The sequence below is a fragment of the Chrysochloris asiatica genome, unplaced genomic scaffold (assembly GCF_000296735.1).
Source record: "Chrysochloris asiatica unplaced genomic scaffold, ChrAsi1.0 scaffold00009, whole genome shotgun sequence".
NCBI lineage: Eukaryota > Metazoa > Chordata > Mammalia > Afrosoricida > Chrysochloridae > Chrysochloris > Chrysochloris asiatica.
The window spans coordinates 21,374,431-21,398,376 of NW_006408527.1; the positions used below are offsets into that span (position 1 = coordinate 21,374,431).

Here is a 23,946-nt window from a genome sequence, read left to right on the forward strand (position 1 = left end):
ATGAAATGGATCGGTACAGTGGCAGCAGCAATGGGCCGAAGCATAGCAACAATTGTGAGTTTGGCCCAGATCGGGTAGCGTTTCGTTCTGTTGTGCACAGGAATGCTATGCAGTTAGTACGAATTCAACGGCACCTATAGCAAAGAACAAACTTCCTAAACCATTTTTAGGAAAAAACACATAAAAATCCCTTTTGTTTTATACTTTCACCTCAATGCGGATCATTGTCTACCAATGGAATAATGTCTACTTTAACTCTGAGAAACCTTATAGTTGTTCAAAGGCTCATTAGCTCAATGAAGATGTCCCTTAGAAATAAAGCCTTCCTATCTTTCCTACCTTATCATTGATATCAGGTCATTTTTGGGACAATTTTAAGAGAGGAAGAAAGAAAATGACATGAAATGTATTCCAAAACTCAGAATAAATTAGCATTCCAATAAACTACAGAACCAGACTAAATGCTATACACTTGAGTCTATCAGCTGCTTCTAAATTAAATACTTACTAGTAATAAAAAGCGTAGAGGTTACGAATCGGGCCGCGAACTACAAGGTCAGCAGTTCGAAACTACCAGCTGTTCCGCAGGAGAAAGGTGAGGCGTTCTGCTCCCGTAAAGATTTGCAGCCTCAGAAACCCTGTACAGGGTCGCTATGAGTCGGAACCGACTCCATGGCACATAACAACAATAACAACAGTAATAAAAAACAAAAAACACCTACCTAAGTAGCATCAAGTCTCAACCCAAAAATCATTAAGAAATACTCTACATTTTTCTTTTTTAAAATGTTACTAAACTGGGTTCAAATATGAGAGAAAAAGGTCATCATGGAACATGAAATCTAATGTACTTGGACTCTTTTATTCATTTCATGGCCTTTTATTCATTTCCACTCCCTTAGAACTTAAGAGTTTCAGATTGTTAAGATAAAAAAAGAAAATGACAAGATGACCAAGGGCTGGTCTTACCTAAAACATTGTTCACTGGTCCAATCAAAATGAATAATATAATAATAATTGATAGGTAAACCTATCAAAATGATTAACATAATAATAACTGCTAGGTAAACCTATCAAAATAAATAATACAAACATTGGGGTTCTTTTGCATCATGAAAAAAATTATCTTAGACATTATAAGGAAATAATGACAATAAAGTAAAAACCTGCTTAATAATGATATGTTGTTATTGTTCAGTATCATTCAGTAGGTTCCAACTCATAGTGACCCTGTATAGGGTTCCCAAGGCTTTAAATCTTTGAGGGAGCAGAAAGCCTCATCTTTCTCCCAGTAATCATGATATACATAACATAAAATAAAAAAGGCCACTCTTACCACCATCCCATCTGTTACAAAGAATTCTGGCATATACTATATCTCTCTGGTCAGATATACACATAACCAATCAGTAATAATTTATATAAGAAAGTAGTAACTCTCACTCAAAGTAATATTTATTTGGGAAAAAGAATGGTAAATTCTGAATTTATTTCCAAAGGAACTGTGTCCAACTATAAAGAAGAATTACAGAAACCACTGAGCATTTACAATCATTCTCTGTACAAAGATTCACAAAAGGAACTCTGGACAATGGCAACTCAAGTGATCCTAATTCTAAGCATGAGCTCTGCTTGCTACCTTCCAGTGGAAGAAAAAAATAAAGTCCTTCAATGTAATGAGTAGTTCAAAAACCACAAAACATGCTACTTGAACAAATCATCAAATGTTGAAAGATGGGCTAATCCAAGGGGGCTTCAAAAGTTTGTGAGAATAAAATGGAATTAAAAGACAATGGAATTTTTTTAAGAACATTTTTGAAGCCCTCCCCCCTCCCACCCACCCCTGGTATATTGTAATGTTTCTTGGGTAATTTTTCTCAGTAAAGATGGAAATCTAATAGAAAGTTATGTTAACTGTTGCTGTTGTTAAGTGCTGTAGAGTCAGTTCCAACCTATAGTGACCCTGTATAGGGTTTCTGAGGAGCTGCTGGAGCTGCTGGTGAGCTTGGACCACCAACCTTGTTGTTCACACTGACTTTACAGTCCAGTGCATTAACCCCAAAGTGCCACACCAGGACTCCACCTAACTGTTAGACATCAGAAATTGGCATTAGTGGGTATGACTGAGGATTAGAACTTTTCCTACAAGACTCTGAAAATAAAATCAGGCAGGCTGGAGGATGAGGAGGTGACTTTTACTAAATTAGAACAGAGTGAGGAACCAAGAGTGAAGAAAACTGCATTGTTCATTTCTGTTGGCTTTGGTCCCCATCCAGTCGTCTACTTTTTAGAACAAGCAGCCTAGTCAAACACCAGAGCTGCTGCCTAATGTTTCTCTGTTACTGACTCTCCCTTTGTGTAACTTCTCCCACTAAGCATCCTTGGCTCAACAGCAAACCCAGGATACAGGCTCTCCCCTAGAAAATATGGATAATTCAGATCCTGTGAGAAGTCATTCCCAGGCCTCTTCAAAGCTGCCAACATAATTCTCCCCGTTGCTTTCTGAATACAAGAATTGTAACGGACTTCTCGTTATATTATAGAAGAGGGCCTTTAAACAAGCTATCTGATTTTTCAAAGGACCATTAATACCATAATTTTATTTAGAGAATTATGTAATCAAATTAAATTTACCCCTATCTGGAATATACTGAATTGCCTCATTTTAGAGATGTTTTCAACTGCCAAAGTTACTTTCCTATTTAAAAATAACTTCCATCAAAAAGCTGGTTGGTCTGAAGTGTGGTAAAACCTCAGAACTCCTGAGCCCATGAACAAAGACATAGCCAAGGAGATCTAGAGATGAAAGTGAAGCATCCAGCTGATATGAAGTGAGGGAGATGCACGAGAATGCCCAAACTTGCAGACAGTATCCATTTGACCTAGCCATGATGACTTGATCAGAACTCCACTAGAGGAAGATTAAAAAAACAATTTTTGATAAAGGAAGCAAGTACAAATTGCTACGATCAACTTGACCTATACATATGGACGTGGTAGTGCCGTAGAGTTGATTCCAACTCATAGTGACCCTTTATTGGGTTTCTGAGGCTGTAAATCTTTATGGGAGCAGAAAGCTTCATCTTTCTCCTGTGGAAAAGCTGGTAGTTTAGAACTGCTGACCTTGAAGTTAGCAACCCAACCCCTCTATATACAGGGTTGATACGGACAGGCAACTTAGACACTGGTTACCTAAAATGAGGGGACAATAAAGGAATGAAGTGACTTGATTACAAGGTTTCAAGAGGGAGTTTAGTTTAAGAGTGTATGGGCAAAGGCAGAGTCCCCACTGAATAATTTTCATCTTGTCTAGATGGGTCTGATGAAAAGAGATGGGGATAAGATGCTTGTGATTCAATAGTAATTGTTATCATGACTAATTACAACAGTCACAACTGTAAGGTAGAAGTTTTATAACAAAAAGGGGGAAGTAGTTAATCTTACAGTTCAAGAACAGAGGACTCTAGGACCATCAAGGGAGAAGAGCAAGAGCAGAATGTGGGACCCTATCCAGAGAAGCAGCAACACCAGAGATGGAGACAGAAATGAAGACATGGAGAGCGAGGGTAGCTGAGGACTCCGAACTCAGGGGAAGAGAAAGGCTGTGTGCTGGCAGCCAGAAGGCAGGCTTTAAGAATGTGCTCTCTCTGGTTGTGTAAATTATTATTATTGTGTAAATTATTATATATTCCTGAGTGTTGTGTACATACCCCACCACCCCCAACAAACAGAGGGAATGGAAATGAATACTGTTGAATGATGATGCAATGAGATTGTAATCATTGCAATGAAATGATGAGCTGTAAAACCAATGTTCTCCCACGTAAACTATCACTCAATTCACAATAAAAACTTGAAAAAAAGGAATAACCTCCACTATTTCTTCATCCAACAGACTTTTGTTTGTGTCTCTCATATTCCAGGTATTAGGTGGTCAGAATTCTTCTGCCTAAGGGAGGAGCAACTAGATGTCATGGAGGTTAGTAGCTACTTGTGTTTTTATTAAATATACCCATGTAATTAATGCAGAGAATATATGTCAATTCCAAGCTTTCCCTTGTTCCATATGTTTAAGATCACTCTGCTTTCAACTAAGAAAGTTCTGTGATCAGTATGCAGACATTCTGTCTTTTGTACTAAGTACTGATTGCTTTTAAATAAACAGGCTTGTACAGAGGTCCAGAAAAAGTCTCCAGTCCTACTCACACATGTGCCTAACTACACTTGTTCAAAAAGTGAACCAAGACAGTGCAACAAACAGAAGGTACATATGCATATGCCAGCAAATATGAGTTACTAGAAAAAAGTAATGGCTTAAAAACTGTGCATTTAGCAGGCATGTAAAACACAGTATGAACTGTTTCTTATATAAAAATAGCTCAACTTCATGCTTTAGTAATTTGTAATAAAGGAGATTAAAAACTATCTATGAAATGCAAATTTTTAACAGCAGATGAGACATGAAAGTTATTCCTACAGATAATCCAAACCCAGAGACTCACTCACTCTGCTATGTTGAGATAGCCACAGGAAGCTGCCGCGTGAAGGGGGGTCCAGCCCTCGTTGTCCTGCTGGTTTATACTGGCTCTGTTCTCCACCAGAAATTTCACCATGTCCAAATTTTCATCAATACAGGCCTGAAAAGAAAAGTACATTCATTCATTTAACAAAGATTTATTGAGTTCTACTATGTGCTGGTGTGGTACTGTGGGTTAAGGTGCCAGACTGCAAAGCCGTTTGAACTTCAAGGTCAGCGGTTCAAGCTCACCAGCTGCTCCTTGAAAACCTTATACAGGGTCGCTATGGGTCAGAACTGACTCAACAGTACTTAACAACAATAACAACTGTGTGCTAGATACTGCTTTGGGGATTTCAATACTGAAGTTCTAATGATATATCAATTTCTAGTTTTTGTAAGTTAGTATAAGTATCCAGTGTATGACTTCTAAGCCTTCCGATCTTATGCAAGCCCCTGAATGTGTCAGTGCATCTAGACATCTCATCTGGGAAGCAAGTATAAGTTGGTCTTATTGTGATATGAAAAGTGCTATAAAAGGGAATGTTGTTTTAACATTTTATTTTAGAAAGGATGGCAGGTCAGAAATTAGTAACTGGCTTATGAATGTTAAATGAAATATGCATAATGGATCAAATGCAAATTTCTTAGTAGGAAGTTATAGTTTAAGGTCTAAAGCGGCTAATCAATCCCGGATTTGGTGAGAAATGGTAGGGTTATCATTTCAAACCAAAGAAATCTTTTCATGTATTTATTTCCTGACTAGCTTCAAACAACATGTCTATTTGTAGTTATGGATCCTTATGTGCCGACCTCATGACTACAGCAATTAGGAAAAAGGCTGTCAGAACACATATACAAGATGAAAAGGAGGTAAAAAGGCCCACCGCAATAAAGGTCATCTCATCAGCTCAGATGGTTTCAGAATGGTTGCATAAATGAGGAATCCTAGAGCTCTGGTAGGGTAGTGGTTACGAATCGGGCTGTGAACCTCAAGGTCAGCAGTTCAAAACTGCCAGCTGTTCTGGGGGAGAAAGATGAGGCTTTCTGCTCCCGTAAAGATTTACAGCCTCAGAAACCCTGTACAGGGTCACAATGAGTCGGAACCAACCCCACAGCACATAACCACCACTACTGTGGCACTACACAATAAGCACTGGACTGCTAACCACAAGGTTAACAGTTCAAACCCAACAGCCACTCCCTGGAAACCAACTCAACAGCACTTAACAACACTTAACAACAACAGGATAAATGTGAAAGGGGGGGGGGGAAGGAAAGGCAAATTCCACTCAAAAATGACCTTGATGAAACAGTAAAAAAAAAAAAAAAAAAATCATTGAATCACAACATTGAAATGCATGTACATTTTGTGTGACCAATGGGAAGTATACATAAAGCATGTCTGCTGCCTAACAGAATACAAAAGTTCTTGATAAAAGAACGTGCTACTGTGCATCTGTTTGAGCTGCAAGATGAACTAGGTACTTTCTTCATGGAACACTATTTTTATGCAAAATAATCAATAACAGATATATTACGGTTATTCGGGTGGGTATCTGATAGACATTTTTTAAAAAGACCACAGTGAGCCTGTCACCTCAAAGAAATAGTTGTTGTTAATGATACAATTCAAGCATTCAAGTAAAAATGGCATCTGGGGGAAATATATCTGTCATCATGAATTTGACAACTTCTCAATACTTACTTTTCTGTTAAGGTAATTGGGAATATTAACAAATGTGACCTATCAATACTGTAAATGAAATGTGTTACCATTTAAGATCTATATAAATCAAATGAATCTATATTTTTCAAATAACCAAATATGTGATGTTATAAAACCATGCATGAGTAAAGATTTAAAGCACCTGATAAACCAATGGATTCTAATTTAACAGAGTCAGAAAAAAGTCCATTGACACTACAACTAACCTTAAAGAAACTACCACTTACTGGAGTTTGGACAGAGTCTACTAAAATTTTCTTCTTTTTGCATCTATGTGAGGCCAGATTTTCAATACATACTTTAATCAAAGCAATACATCACCAAAGCTTGAAGGCAGACATTGAAGAGATTTGTAAAAATGTGAAAGAATGCCAATCTTTTCATTTTTTTAAAGTTCTTTTTCATTAAAATGTTATTTATATTAACATGTAGTGGGATATTGTTATCTTAAATGAATAAACACTTTAAAATCTTTCAGTAACATATTATAACCCATATGAACAAATGTTATTTGAGGTCCTGAGCAATTTTTTAAGAGTATAAATAAAAGAACTCTGAGATCAAAAAGACTGACAACTACTGTCTTAAATATACTAAGGGATATTTGGTAATAATAAGCAAGTCTTTAAGCAACAAAAAAATTACAGTGGGAATATATAAAATGGTTGAAAGAAGATATTTGTACACAGTATTTACCTTTGTTGTAAATACACCTATGAATGTGGTATAGCATACAGTGAACCAATGAAAACTTCTTAGATATTATCAAACATCGTAAGGCAATGAGTTACTGGGCCTGGGGGCTCATGGTAATATCTCAGGGGACACCATGGTCAACTGCTATAACATAAACTACAGAGACAATGCTCTACATCCTACTTTGTGAATGGTGGTGGTTGGGTGCCGTGGAGTTGGTTCCAACTCATAGTGACCCTGTACAGGGTTTCCGAGGCTATAAATCTTTGAGGGAGCAGAAAGCCTCATCTTTCTCCAGTGGAACAGCTGGTAGTTTCGAAGTGCTGATGTCGAAGTTAGCATCCAGACTCATAATAGCACCTGGGATTTTAAAAGTTCATGAGTGGCCATCTAAGGTGCAACTACTGATCTCTCTATGTGTGGATGAAAGAAAAGTGAACTGAATATGCAGTAGTTGCTGTTAATTGCTATTTAGTCAGTTATGACCCATAGCAACCCTGCATAAAGGTTTCCAAGGGTGCAGCTGGTAGATTTGAAGTGCCAACCTAGACACATCCAAATTGACATTGCAGTCTACTGCTTATTCTACATCGCTACACTAGGACTCCAAAATTGAAGATATTTGGAATCAATTAATCCAGTGGACTAATGGAGCATGTAAACATCAGTCTCCACAACTCTGACACCAGAACTAGAAGGTGCCCAGCTAACACTACCAATTTCTCTGAAAGGGATCACATGAGAAGGTTCCAGATAGACTGGGATAAAATGTGGAACAAAACTCAAAGTTATTAAAAAAAAAAAGAAGAAGAAGACTGGGCTTATTGATCAGAAAGAGACTGTAGGAACCCAATACCATGGCCTGAGATTACCCTTCAGATATGGAAAGGAACTCACCCTCCTGGACAAATTTTCAGTTATGCAGTATATAAGTATATAGTGTGGACAACAACACTAGTAAGGTATGCTCACCATGGAATGGCCAATCATTCAAAATCAAAAGGGCAACACTTACCTAAGGACAAAGTTGAGAAGCAATGGGAAGGTGGGTGAAATGGAAAAAACCACAGGGAAAAAGGGGATAACTGTTGTTCCATGGGAGGGGTTGCAATCATCGAGATGAAATAAAGTGTATAATTTGTTGAATGTAAAATTGATCTTGTATGTTGAATGTAAAAGATGATCTTGTCCGTAAACCTACACTCACTTCATAATAAAATGTTAAAAAACAAAAATAAAAAATCATTATGGGAAGGATCCAGTCAGAATTATAGAGGTCCCTTGTGACAATACGACCTAAGTAGACACATCTTAAATTGGAAATTCTCTCTATAGATCAACCAGACATAACCCTTCCCCCCACCCCATCAATTCTGCCTACAAGGGGTGAAACAGCAAAGGTTGATTCAATTTAGTTACAAATTTAGCTGGGTAATCCTGATTGTAAAAAGCATCTTTGCCAGAGACGGGCAAGGATCAAGTGCAACCTCGGCAACCAAAGACAGAGCCATTGCCATGCTGCAATGAGTTCCGATGACGGGTAAGACGGAGGAATTCGCACTGACTGCCTAAGACAGGCAGCGTCCCTTAACAAATAATTAATAAGGGGGAATCTGATGCAGACCGTGCAGACCCGGTGAGGAGTTCAAGCCCCTGTGGGCCCAAGCGTTGCTGACCGTCCAAACCACAGGCTCTGAGGATCAGACTTTAGCCACCTAGCAGACATAGCAAAATGTCCCTTATCTGATTATTCAGTTATGCTGGTTAGTAATTCCATATATGAGCCCTGGATACCCACAGATAAATGTAAAAACCTTCCCTAAAAGCCGAGACTGTAAATTCCAAAAAGGCAAAGTTTTCCCCACCCCCCCAAAAAAGCTAAAGAGGATAGAGAGAAACTCTGTTAACTGATGGTATGTGGAGGGGATTATAATCAATGTAATGAAACAAGGTATATGAATGTTTGAATGTGAAACCGATGATGTGCCCTGAAAACTTTCACTCAATCCACAATAAAAACCTTAAAAAAAAAAAAAAGCATCTTTGTTAGTTTTCCCTAAACCATCTGATGATATTCTGTTTTCAGTTGCTGTGAATCCAGCCGGATTTTGTTGCAGCTGTTGTTAAGTGCTGTTGGTTGGTTCCAACTCCTAGAGACCCAGTAGAGGGTTTCTAAGGAGTGACTGGTGAGTTTGAACCACGGACTTTGTGGTTCACACCAACCTTGCAGTCCTGCATTTATGACCTTTGAGACCAGATGACTTTTTATAGCCAGTATTTTTAATGGTCTCTTTTTCAACAAGCAGCTCCAGAAAAATGTATTTCTTTGCATTCTTCATTTACTCTTTATTTTTTTGCCAACTTTCATTGCTTTCTTCATTTACTCTTTATTTCTTTGCTATGGGAAATATTTCATAATTATGCTTATCACTAAATTGCTCATGTTATATACCTTTTAGACCCTACAGGACAGAGTAGAACCCTAGGGTTTCTGAGGCTACAAATCTTTACGCAGGTGGAATGACTGACTCATCTTTCTCTTGAGTAGCAGCTGGTGTGACTGAACTACCAACCTTTAAGTTACCAGCCCAACATTTAACCCACTGTACCAAGGAGCCCAGGGGCTCCTTATGTATGTATGACATTTACTCTCATGAAAGACCTTGGAAGGTTCGTTTCCACATCTCTCCCCCTTTTTCTTTTGGACTCCATAAGGAATATGACTAAAGCCATCGAGGAGAGCGGCATGGTCCCTAAAAGCATTCTCAGATGAGTAACGACTAAATTTAGATGCCCTTCTCCCCACTCCATCTGCAGCTGTGCTGCTGACTCATTCATGATGAGCACGGAAGACAGGAAGATTCATCCATCCATAAAATCTGCCTGGGACCATGGACTCTAACCCAATGTCTCGCAGGAACCTTTCAAACTGAAATTGACTTTTCTTGAACAGAAGAGACTAAACAAGTTTCTGATGGTACCCATGACAATAGGGAAATTACTCTTTACATTCAACCCAAATTCCTTTTACTGTGGCTTAAGTCTGTTTCCTGCTATTTTGCATTTCTGAGGACACACATATTATTAATGATGTAACAACTTGTTCTGACTCTTTAAGCAAAGGAGATTATGATTTAATCAGTACAGAAGAACTATTTTTAAAAATTGCCAGGTCGTTAAGTTAAAGTACCTCAGAGTCAACATGTTACATTTCCTAGGGAATGACAAGCTACCTCCAAAGGAAATATCTGATGTTACAAATAAAATGAGAAAGAGCACTGTGATCTCTTTACTGTACCTGATACTGTTCTCTCTGTATGAAAGGTAAAAGTGCCAGAGTTAAATCTGGGAGTGCAGAGAAGGCCTTACAAAACAAAGCCTCCTCAGATCCCAAAATAGCCTGCATCTGTCACCGCCACCAAGTGCTTCTACCAAGAGTTGACCCTGTTGTTGTGTCTCAGAATATTGCTAATACTAGCTGCCTGGGCCCCAGAACATCCCTCTTCCCCAAAAAAATCCAGATCCATGTGCCTGGGAAAAACCCATCTTGATACACTAGTGGGTTTTGCGCAGAAAAATCCCTACTTGTATGGATTTCTAAGCTCACACTGCCTTGATTTTCAACATATCATGGCAAAAAAAGTGTTGGGACATGGTGATGCGATAATATGCATCCACACCTTTCATGATATTTTCCTGTATCCTCCCAAAATGTATATAATTCATGCTTGACTTTATACTGTAAATCCTGAAAGTCATGGAAAGTAAAACATAATTTATTTCACACAAAAGCTTATCTGCCAAGTATCAAATCCTTTAACTGCCTCTATAACTTACTCAAGTCATTGTCATCAAAGCTAGACTATAAAAGGGCAGGGATCTTTATTTGCTCACTGATATATTCAAAATACCTAGAATAGTACCTCATACATAGGATGCCTTGAATAAGCAATTGTTGAATGAAAGAATTAATGTTCACATGCACACAAAATTACATTTTCTATATTTTAATTCTCACTATCTAGAATCACTCAAAAATGTCTCTGCATACTATCCAAATTTATCCCATCAAATCCATAAGTACATCCAAGCATGGATCAAGGCCAGGGAAGGGATATTATATTAGTTCCCTCACCATCCATTTTGTATGGTCCCATGTATTTCCTTTCCACTGAAGCAGTGACTGAATTGTTGTTACGTGCCATGGAGTCAGTTTCAACTGATAGCGACTCTGTATAGGGTTTCTGAAGAGTAGCTGGTGGATTTGAACCACCAACCTTATGGTTAGCAATCAAGTGCTTATTTTATAGCATCATACCAGTAGTGAATGCTGTCCCCCCAAAAAAGGGGGGCATCCTAATCGCTGTAACTGTTGAGTGTTACCTTATTTGGAAAAAAGGTCTTTAATTAATTTAAGGAATTTCTGATGAGGAGATCATCCTGGATTATCCCCATACTTTCTAATCCCAATAACAAGTGTTCTGATAACAGAAAAGCAGGGGGAGATGTGAAACAGACAGCAAAGGAAGAAACAATGTGACCAAAGAGGTAGAGATTGGAGTGACACACCATAAATCAAGGAATTGGTTTGCTGGTTATGTGCCGTGGACTTGGTTCCGACTCATAGCAACCCTGTAACAGGGTTTCCAAGGCTGTAAATCTTTATGGGAGCAGAAAGCCTCATCTTTCTCCTGCGGAACAGCTGGTAGTTTTGAACTGCTGACCTTCCAGTCCGCAGCCTGATTTGTAACCACTATGCTACCAGAGCTCCTTAAATCAAGGAATGGTGATAGTCAAAAGAAACTGGAAGAGACAAAGAATGGATTCTCCCATAGAACCTAACACAGAACCCAACCTTGACTTCAGACTTCTGTTGTTTTAAGCCACCATATTTTCAGCATTCACAAAGAAAAAATGCAATTAGCATAGACTTGGAAGTCCAAACCCAGAGGATTTGTCACATCCTCATTCCCAGATACTAACTTTTTTACTTGCCAGTGATCCAAAATTAATTATACCACTTTTTCAAAGAGAATTATATTAGCAAGAAAGTTTTGTGTGTGTGTTTTGTTTGTTTGTTTGTTTGTTTTTTAAACAGTGTTTCCCAATCACTTGCCCAAATTTCAAATGCTCTGAAAGACCTGAACATGGTTCTCACAATAGGCATTTTGCTGAAGGTATTCTGGTTGAGGACTGACAGAATGAAAGTGAAAATTGGGATGGCAGTACCAACTGAATTTACTGCAAAACCCAACATTTCTAAGCTCACAGTATCCATGCTCCAAATAGGTATCTTCATCTGACAAGAAATTATGCAAGTAAATTAACAGTGATAAAAGAATCAGCAAATTTGGAAAACTCCATTATCTGCAAATTATCACTAAAAAAATCTCAACATACCAACAGTGAAGAGTGACTGAGCTAATGCTTGACTCAATCCTTCCAAATACCTGTCTCTCCATTCCAATCATGAGCTAGTATAACTACTGCTTACGTGGGAATCATAAGAGCAGACTGCTCCAACATGACAGGTGATCCCAGCAACTGTCAGCCCTGGGTGAAGACTCACAACCCCACAGGCAGAGACAGTTTGGCTCCCAGATGGTGAAAACTGTATCTGATTATGTCCTCAGTGGTCAGGCAGGCACTGGACTCAGATCTGTAGCCTTTCAAGACAGACAGCCAAGAGAAAGTACAAGTAAAGAATTTTCTATGGAGTGTCAAGCGACTAACACTTATTTTTTTTTAACTTTTTATTGTGAATTGTGTTAAGGTTTACAGACAAGATCATCAGTTTTACAGTCAACAAATCACACACTTTGTTTCATCTCAAAGATTACAATCTCTTCCATGCAACAACAGTTATTCCACTTCCTCCCTATGGTTCCTATTTCCATTCACCTACCTTCCTGTCCCGTCTCAACTTTATCCTTAGATAAATATTGCCCTTTTGACCTTGAATGGCTGACCATTCCATGGTGAACTACCTTACTAGTTTTGTTGTCTCCCTTGGGATCTATCTACTGCTTGGTTGAAAATTGGATAATGAGGGTAAATTCTGTTTCAGACCTAAAGGGTAACCAAAGGCCATCGTCTTGGGTTTCTCCAATCTCTTTCTGACCAGTAAAGCCAGAATAAGATTTTTTTTTTCTTCTCAGTAAATTGGCATATTACCTCCAAGACTGAAAATGTTTAGGATTTGGGACTAAAGAACACCATCCCTTCAGTTAAGAGGAGATACAATGATGCCTAAGAACTGACTATATGGTTTCCAAAAAAATTTGTGTCCATTCTGGATTTAACAAGACCTCCTCTAAATAACTCAAGAAATGTTTCCCTCAACCTTCTTTAGTTTCCAAGCTCCTTCTACCTAAATGAGAAAAACCCACTAAATTATCATCCAGTGTGACCTTGACAATTTTAGGACTATACAAAATTATGCACGTCTGACCTCATTCTTGTAATCAAGACAGATCTTTAAAAAGTTACGAAGGAGAAAGAAAATGAGGAAAGGGCCTAGAAGAATCAAGTCCCATCTTCTCAAAGTTCATGGTTCATCTTCAAACAGAAATTTTATAATTCTGGTCTCCAAATTGTATTTTGTTATTCATTGATAATATTAATTTTGAGGAACAACAAATGCAGGCTGGAAATCATGATAGAAATCTTGAATGTGATTTTCTCTCAGGTCAAACGAGTGTACATAAGTGAGTCACTCTGGCACTTATATAGCAGCAAGAAAGTTGTCACTGAAGTTAACTTCTTACAAATTCTACATGTAAGAGCTGAGGCACACTAAGTAATAGAATGAAATAGACTTGGACAAATCTATTTTAACTTTTTTATAATAAGAACAAAAGGAAAGAATGTGATAGCTGGAACATTAAGCATTAGGGGTTTTCATTTCACAGATAAGGAAATTAAGCCCAGAAAAATAATGACCTACTGAAGGTCACATATTCAGTGTAAGAACACTTAAATGCTTCCTCACTACCAATTTAGAGATGTCCAACATAGAGTTCATGGAACAGGGTTAAGATATCACTTGCCTCATGGAACATTTTTAATACCTGATACCATCTCCCTAAAAATAGCTTTGCATTAGCAGATATGGGGTGAATTTCTATTAGGCTAGTCCTCCAGTTAATTTTATATGAAGAATGTGGCCCATTGGTTGATGTCAATTGGTCACTCCTGACAGGACTCAACAAAAACACAAAGATCCCATTAAAGTGCTTTTGTTACCCTCTGATCGTATGAATCTGGATTAGAAATCTCCCTCATATCTTGGCTACCTGTCTTAACCACAGCCCCCCAAAGGCCTACTCTGCTGCCAATTTGGCATGTAGAGTAAGTTGATGTCCCATGGAGAGGGATTTTTCTATTTAACTTTAGCTCACTCTGTGCCCATCAACAAGTGTTTCACAAGCCACAAGAGTATGAACTAGAGGTTGACAAGGGATGGGCAACTTAGACATTGGCTACCCAAAATGAGGGGGCGGGGGAACAAAGGCACAGCGACTGGTTTACAAGATTTTGAGAGGAAGCTTAGTTTCAGGGGATGAAGTGGAAGGTAGAATCTCCACTGAGTGGTTTCCAACCTGTCTAGATGGGACTGGTGAAAGGATTGGGATAAACGCTTGTGGTTCAATAGTGAATAATTACTATCAGGACTGATTATGAATATTGCAAATGTAAAGGGGAAAAGAAGAAAAGACATTCTGGGATCTGGGTTGGGTTAGAAATAAAAGCCACAAAGAAATTATAGAAAGATTAAATTCTCAGAAAAGTATAAATTGGATACCTAATTTTATCCCTAAAAGAAGATTGTAAACAAGGCTATTATTTTTGCCAGCATATTCTTAGCAAATTTTGAGTAAAGGTAGTAATATATTGCTCCACAGCACTTACTGGCATTTCCTCCATGTGTACAATCCTATATAAAAGATGATACTTTTATACAGTTGTACTACAAAATGCTTCCCAGTCCAGGGCACTAGCTAAGAATGCAAACAAGAGAATCAGATTTCCACTGTTAAAATCCAACTCTATCAATTACTATTTTTGGAACAAGTTATATCTGATTATTTCAGTTTCTTCATCTGTAAAATTATTTTGTGAGGTTAGAATAACAATTAATGACTTAAAGATACTCAGTGTCCACAACATAGCTAAATGCTAGTTAGCTGCTACTACTATTATTACTAGCGTAGTGGTTACGAGTCGGGCTGCCAACCTCAAGGTCAGCAGTTCTAAATTACCAGCTGTTTTGTGGGAGAAAGATGGGGCGTTCTGCTCCCGTAAAGATTTACAGCCTCGGAAACCCTGTGCAGGGTCACTATGAGTCGGAACCGACTCCACGGTACTTTACAGCAACAACTATTATTACTCTTGTATACAGTCTCCACGAGTCCTGGTGTGGCACTACAGGATAATGCCCTGGACCACAAGGTCAGTTTGAACCACAAGGTCAAAGGTTCAAACTCACCAGCCACTCCTCGGAAACCCTACAGAGGGCCACTCTGAGTCAGAACCAACTCAACGGCACTTAAAACAACAACAACAGCAACACAGTCTCCAAAAGTTAGCAAGGGATACTCATTTCCACATAAGAAAAGGAAAAATGATGTATTTAAAACAAATGTAACTGTAGTACAAACTCTATATAATCCAGTAAATGCACACAGATAATAGTTTTCTTTAAAAAGAGAACTCAGTCAATTAAAGGGAGTGGGCATAGGGAAGAGAAGACAAGGAGCCAGGAATGGAAGAATAACAGAGTTTGCAAAGGAAGTTCAGGCACTGCAGACTGGGTTGTACAGAACAGAGTCACTGGCTGCAGAGGGTCCACCAGTCTATTGTTAGCACAGGCAGAAAACCTGAGAAGACAGATTTAAGTTTGGGATCTGACACTGACTCATGTTGCCAAAGAACAGGTTAAGAATTCGTCTCAGTAATCAGTGTTCCCTGACTGTAAAGTGCTTTTCCATTTATTCATGTAACAAATATTTACTGAAGACCTTTGCTATGCCAGACATAGTCCTCAGGAGAATATGTAAGGATCAAAAATGAGTAAAACGTTACCATTTAGTAACAGAAAAGAGACATATAGCTGAAACCAATTCTACTAAAATTATTCCAGGTTATAGAAAAGAGTGGAAAACTCCCAAATTCATTTTATGAAGTGAACATAATATTGATAACAAAGCTATAGGCAAAGACATTACTATTAAAAAAAAAAAATTATGGACCAATATCCCTCATGAACATATTTTAAAAATTACATCATGACCAAGTAAGATGCATATCAGGTATGCAAGGATGATTCAACATTAGAAAAGCAATCAGTGTAATCCACATAAATGAAACAGAAAAGAACCACATGACTCTATCAGTCGATACAGAGAAGTCATTTGAGAAAATTCAACACCCATTCCTGATTTAAAAAACACCCAACAAAATAGGAATAGAAGGGAAATTCCTCAACATAGTTAAGGGCATATATTACAAACCAACAGTCAACATTATTCTCAATGGAGAGAAATTAAAAGCATTAATTACCCTTACAAACAGGAACTGGACAAGGATGCATTTTATCACCACTACTACTCAATACTGTCCTAGAAGTCTTAGCAAAGGTATAAGACAAGAAAGACAAATTAAAGGCATCCAAAATGGCAGAGAAGAAGTGTCTGCAGATGATTATGATCCTATATACAGAAAATCCCAAAGACTTGGTGAAAATATTATTGGAACTAGTTGAAAGATTCAGCCAAGAAGAAAAGAACAAACAAAAATCATTACATTAACAAAGAAAGCACTAAAAAAAAATCAGGAAACCAATACCATTTACAGTTGCTAGGTTGTTGTTAGGTACCATCAAGTCAGTACCAACTCATTGGGATCTTATGCACAACAGAATAAAACACCGGGCGGTCCAGCATCAACCGCACAATCATTGTTATGCTTGAGTCCATTGCTGCTGCCATGGTGCCAATTCATCTCACTGGGAGTCTTCCTCTTTTTCACTGACCCTCCACTTTTTCAAACATGATATCCTTTCTCCAGTGACTGATTCCTCCTGATAATATATCCAAAGTATGAGAGGCAGAGCCTGGTCACCATGGCTTCTAAGGAGCATTCTGGCCGTACTTCTTCCAACACAGATTGGGTTTGTTATTTTGGCAATCTATGTACTTTTAATATTCTCTTCCAACATCATATCTCAAATGCATCAATTCTTCTATGGTCTTCCCTATTCATTATCCAACTTTTACATGCATATGAGGTTACTGGAAAAATACCATGGCTTGGGTCAGCACACCTTAGTCCTCAAAGTGACATCTTTGTTCTTCAACATTTTAAAGATCTTGTGCAGATTTGCCTAATGCAGTATGCCATTTGATTTCTTGACCGCTGGTTTGAGTGTTGATGGTTGATCTGAGCAAAATGAAGTTTCTGACAAACTTCAATCTTTTCTACATTTATAAGGATGGTGTTTATTGGTCCAGTGGTGAGGATTCTTTTCTTTACATGGAGGTGCAATCCAGACCAAAGGCTCTTTGACCTTCATAAGTATTTTAAGTCATCTTTGCTTTCAGCAAGCAAGGCTGTATCAGCTGTATATTGTCGGCTGTTAATGAGTCTCCATTCCTGATGCCATCCATGTTCTTCATATATATAATCCATCTTCTCCAATTATTTGCTCAGCATATAGATTGAATAAGTATGGTGAAAGAATACAACCCTGGTTCACACTTTTTCTAATCTTAAACCATTTGTTATCCCCTCTTTCTATTTGAGCCGCCTCTTGATCCACATACAAGTTCCTCATAAGCACAATTAAGTGTTCCGGAATAATCACTCTCCAAAATGTTGTCCATGACTTGTCATGATCCACACAACTAAAAGCCTTTGCATATTTATCATTAAAGCAAAAGTAATTATCTCTCTGGAATTCTCTGCTTTTAGCCAAGATCCACCTGACAACATCAATGATATCTATCCCTTGTTCCACGTCCTCATTTGAATTTGGCTTGAACCTCTGGCAGCTGTCAATGTACAGTTGCAGCCATTTTTTTATCTTTAGCAAAATTTTACTTGCATGTGATGTTAATGATATTGTCCAATGGTTTCTACCTTTGGTTGGGTCACCTGTCTTTGGAATAGACACAAATATGAATCTCTTCCAATCAGTTGGCCAGGTACTGTCTTCCAAATTTCTTGGCATAGAAGAGTGTCTTCAGCGCTGCCTCCATTATTTTCTTTAAAGATTTCAATTTATATTCCATCAATTTCTGGAGCCTAGTTCTTTGCCAATGCATCTTGAAATGGCTGGACATTGACAATTTCTTTTTGGTACAGTGACTCTGTGTATTCCTTCCATCTTTTTTTTGATGCTTTCTGCATTATTCAATATTTTGCCCATAGTGGAATCCTTCAATATTATAAGTGAATGCTTCAATTTTTTCTTCAGTTCCCTCAACTTGAGAAATGCTGAATATGTTCTTTCCTTTGGGTTTTTTACTCCAGATCTTTGCACATTTCATTATAATATTTGACTTTGTCTTCTTGAGCCAACCTTTGAAATTTTCTTTTCAGTTTTTTTACCTACTTATTTCTTCCTTTTGTTTTGTATCTCCATGCTGGAAAGCAAGTTTCAGTCTCTGAAATCCATTTTGGTCTTTTTCTTCTTTTTGTCTTAATGACCTTTTGTTTTCTTCCTGTTTGATGTTCTTGATGTTGTTCTACAACTCTTCTGGTTTCTGGTGTTTAGTGTCTAATGCATCAAATCTATTCTTCAGATGATCTCTAAAATCAGGTGGTATTATGTTCAAGGTCACATTTTGGCTCTTGTGGACTTGATTTAATTTTCTTCAGCCTCAGCCTCAACTGGCATTGATAGTCTGTTCCACAGTCTGCCACTAGCCTTGTTTTGGCTGATGAAGTGAAGCTTTTCCACTGTCTCTTTCCACAGATGTATTCAATTTGAAATCTGTGTTTTCCCATCTAGTGAGGTTCATGTGTATGGTCATCTTTTATACTAATTGGGTGGGGGTTGCATTTTGTTTTGTTTTTTAAAGTTTTTATTGTGAATTGAGTGAAAGCTTACAGGGCAGATCATCAGTTTTATATTCAACAAATCATATACTTTGATTCATTACAATGGTTATAATCCCCTCCATGTACCAGCAGTTAACAGTATTCTATTCATTTTAGCTTTTTTTTTTTTTTAAACACTCAGACATGTATAATAATTTACACTACCAAAGGGCACATTCTGCAAGTCTGCCTCCTGGACACCAGCTATCAGTCCCTCTCTTTCCATGAATCTAGAGTCCTCAGCTGGTCCTTCTCTCCATGTCTCCATCTCTGGTATTGCCGCTTCTCTGATGAGGTACCGCATTCCACTTATGCTCTTCTCCCTTGATGGCCCTAAGGTCCTCTGTTTCTGGACTGTAAGATAAACTACTCCCCCGTTTTTTGTTACAAAACTTCTACCTTTACAATTGTGACAGTCGCAATTAGTCATGATAACAATTACTCACTATTGAATCATAAAAATCTTATCCCCATCTCTTTTTACCAGATCCATCTAGACAAGATGAAAACTATTCAGTGGGTACTCAGTCTTTCCACACACACTCTTAAACTAAACTCCCTCTTGAAACCTTGTAAGCCAGTCACTTTGTGCCTTCATCTCCCCTTCATTTTAGGTAGCCATTGTCTAAGTTGCCCATTCCTATCTACCTTTTTTACAGAGGAGATAGCACTGATACTTGATGCAAAGACTCCTTCACTCTCAGTTGGTATTTTGAGCTACTGGTAGCGTAGTGGTTACGAGTCGGGCTGTGAACCGCAAGGTCAGTAGTTCGAAACTACCAGCTGTTCCGCGGGAGAAAGATGAGGCGTTCTGCTCCCCTAAAGATATACAGCCTCGGAAACCCTGTACAGGGTCGCTATGAGTCGGAACCGACTCCACGGCACTTAACAACAACAACAACAACTTCCATGAGTAAAGGTCAAGTTCTTCAAATTGTAGCAATATATCCTCATTTCCTTTATCAAAAATTGTTTTATCGTCCTCTAGTTGAGTGCTGATTATCAAGCCATCGAGGTGAGGTCAGATGGGTATTATCTGTAAGTTTGGGTGTTCTTGTGTATCTCCCCTCCCTTCATATCAGCTCGATGCTTCCCTCAGCTCTAGCCCTCTGTGGCTATGTCCTTTTCCATGGGCTCAGGAGTCCGCAGGTCTCACCACACTTTGGGCCAACCAGACCTTCCTCTTCTCTCTCTTATCTCCAGGTCAACAGGAGTCTATGGAACATGGTTGAACTCAGCCCATTTCTTCATTGTTGCCTTTCCCCCTCTCCCACTCACCAGCAAGCTTACATGTCTGCTCATATGTTCCCTTTGAGTTTCAGTCTTAGAGGGGGGTTTGTCCTGAAAGGACCTGACTGCTTGCCTTGATGGCTTCCTGGTGAACAACTTGCTTATTCTTGTAGTAGCCAAACACACTGCCATTGCCTTTTTTGTTTTGGGTTTCTTCTGATGATCTTTCTTTGAAGATGTATCTTCTGTCACTCTAACTGTTCCAGGTTGGTCTGCTTGTCCTTTCTAGTGGGAATGTCTCACCTCAGAAGGTTCTAAATGGGGCTCGGGATTCCACCTAAGGTCCTATACAATGCAAAAGCTCCACAAGAGGGATATTTCACTGGGAAAGTTCTAGAACCCCTTTTAGGTATTCCAATCAGTTATAGGCTGAAGACAGGCTTACAAGCTTTCTGTAATCATGTTTCCCAACATTCCTTTCTATCCCACTCAAGTGTCTATTTTACAATAATAGGCTAGGGAACCAATATTCATAAGGCAGGCACACATCTTAGTATTATTTCCCTTCTTCAGACTATGCTTCAATCCCTGTATCACAAAGCCCTGTTGTTCCAAGGTTGAACATGCATCACTATTTACCTCTGTCCCATTTAACCCATGCAAACCTGTCTCAGCATTCCCCATCTACCTTGTTCTTCTACCCCTACCCCTTCTTATGTATTGCCCTCCCCAACACCCGAACTATTATGTATCTGCCCCCTACCTTGTGCTCTACTGTCACCTCCCTCCACCTTCCCCAACCCCCCTACCCCCACAGATAACTAATAATTTTCACAGTGTTTGATAGTCTGTGTGTGACCCATATTGCTGTTGTTGTTGTTATGTGTTGTGGAGTCAGTTCTGACTCATAGCGACCCTGTACAGGGTTTCTGAGGCTGTAAATCTTTACTGGAGCAGTAAGCCTCATCTTTCTCCCGCGGAACAGCTAGTAGTTTCGAACTGCTGACCTTGCGGTTCGCAGCCCGATTCATAACCACTACGCTACCAGAGCTCCTTGTGCCCTGTATTAGAGCCCTTAAATTTGTCCCTATTTTTTCATTGATGACCTTTATAATTCTGTAATTCACATTTAGGTCTTTAATCTATACTGCATTGGTTTTTGTACACGGCTTGAGGTAAAGTTCTTGTTTCAATCTTCTGCACGTTGATTTCCAGTTCTGCCAGCATGTGTTAAATTTTATGTTGTTTTTAAAAAGTATTTGAAATAAAGAAGTCATTGGTCTTGCAAAATTCTATCATGCAATTTCCAGCAATATTTCTATCACCAAGGCCATATTTCCCAACTACTGATCCTTCCTCTTTATTTCCACCCTTTGCATTCCAATAGTCAATAATTATCAATACATCTTGATTACATGTTTGATCGATTTCAGACTGAAGCAGTTGGTAGAATTCTGAATTTCATCATCACTGGCTTTAGTGGTTGGTGCATAAATCTGAATTACAGTTACATTACTGGTCTTCCTTGTATGAGAAGGGATATTATCCTATCATAGACAGCATTGTACTTCAAGATAGATCTTGTTCTTTTTGATGATGAATGCAATGCTACTCCTCTTCAATTTGTCACACCCCGTGTAATAAACCATGTGATTATCATATTCAAAAAGGCTAATCCCAGTCCATTTCAACTCACTAATGCATAGGATGTTTATGCATTCCATTTAATTTTTGACAATTACCAATTTTCCTAGATTCATATGTCATACATTCCATGTTCTGATTATTAATGGATGTTTACAGCTGTTTCTCATTTTGAATTATGCCCCATCAGCAAATGAAGGTCCCGAGGGTTTTTCTCCCACGGGCTTTACTCCATTCACATTATCACATTAAACTATACTTTGATGAGACGGCTCTTCCCCATTCGTATTTTGAGTGACTTCCAACTTGAAGGGCTCATCTTCTGACACTATGTATGACAATATTCTGGTACTCTCTGATCGTGTTCCACTGCTATTCATATGATTTTCAGTGACTAAATATTCGGACATAATCTGTCTTTTCGTCTTCCTAGTCTGTCTTAGTCTGGAAGCTCAGTTGAAACCTGTCCACCATGGGTGACCCTGCTGGTATTTAAAATAGCAGCTTCTAGCATCACAGCAATATGCAAGCTACCACAGCACAACAAACTGACAAATGACAAATGAGGGGTAGTCATTTAGGCAGCCACCCAAAAGATATGCTACTTAAGAATGAATCTAATCAGAGAAACAAAAGATTTATACATAGAAAATCATAAAGCACTATTACAAGAAACCAAAACAGATCTACAGCAATGGAATAAAATACCATAGTCATGGATAGGAAAACAACAGTCAAAACAGCCTGGTACTGGTACAATGACAGACACATATATCAATGGAACAGAATTTTAAATCCTTAAGTAAATCCATCCACATACAGACAACTGATCGTTGACAAAAAGTCAAAATAACATTAAATGTGGAAAAGATCATCTCTTTGACAAATGGTGCTAGCAAAACTGTAAATTCATTTGGAGATGAATGAAACACAACCCATGTATCTCACACCATATACAAAAACAAACTCAAGATGTATAAAATATCTAAGTAAAACCTAAAAATCAATGAAAAAAATAGGGAAAAACTTAGGGGGGGGTCCTAATACGTAGCATAAATATACTAGTCAAACATAACTGAAAACATACAAGCAACAAAAGACAAACTGGATGACTAGGACCTCTTAAAACTTAGACACTTATGTGTAACAAAAGATTTCACCATCAGAGTAAAAAGAAAACCCACACACTAGGAGAGAATTTTTGACAATGACATACATACTAGACAAGGGTAAATTTCTAGAACTCTTCAACACCTCAATAGGATAAAGGCAAATAATCCAATTTAAAAATGGACAGAGGCATAAACAGATATTGTACCAAAGATGACATTCAGGCAGCCAACAAACATACGAAGAGTGATGCAAATAAAAACAACAATGAGATATCATCTCAACCCAATATTAATAGCAAAGTTCTAAAAATCAGAAAACAACAAATGCTGGCAAGGATGTAGAGAGACTGGAACCCTCCCTCATACACTCCTGATAGGGGGGCTATAAAATGATTCACTCACTGTGGAAACAGTATGGTACTTCCTCAAAAAATTGGAAAAAAAGATCTTTCATCCATCTTGAGTTTGTTTCTGTATATGGTGTAAGATACATGGTTTGTTTCATTCATCTGCAAATGAAATTCCAGTTTTGCTAGCACCATTTGTCAAAGAGATGATCTCTTCCCTATTTAATGTATTTTGACCCTTTGTCAAAAATTAGCTGTCCATATGTGGATGGATTTATTTATGGATTCTTAATTCTGTTCCACTGATAGATGTATCTGTCATTGTACCAGTACTAGGCTATTTTGACTAATGTGTTTTCCTATCCTTGACCCAAAAAAGACGCAGCATTTGATCTAATATATGATACATGGTATATATCCTACAGAAATAAGAGCTGAGATACAAATAGATATATGCAGTACTGTTCACAATAGCAAGATGATGGTAATAACCTAAATACCCATCAGTGGAAGTGTTTGGTACATACACTCAATGGAATATTACACAACAATGACTAATAATGATGAATC

General features: G+C 38.2%; 1 protein-coding gene across 3 annotated transcripts in view; it reads right to left on the minus strand.

The window, feature by feature from the left end:
* The window catches only part of PPP1R12B (protein phosphatase 1, regulatory subunit 12B), a 341,109-nt gene that overhangs the window by 251,826 nt on the left and 65,337 nt on the right, over positions 1-23,946 (minus strand). For all 3 annotated transcript variants that reach the window (XM_006834128.1, XM_006834127.1, XM_006834129.1), the window contains exon 2: positions 4,507-4,637. In XM_006834128.1, coding sequence (XP_006834191.1) covers positions 4,507-4,637 — 131 coding nt within the window. The remainder of the gene's footprint in view (positions 1-4,506; positions 4,638-23,946) is intronic.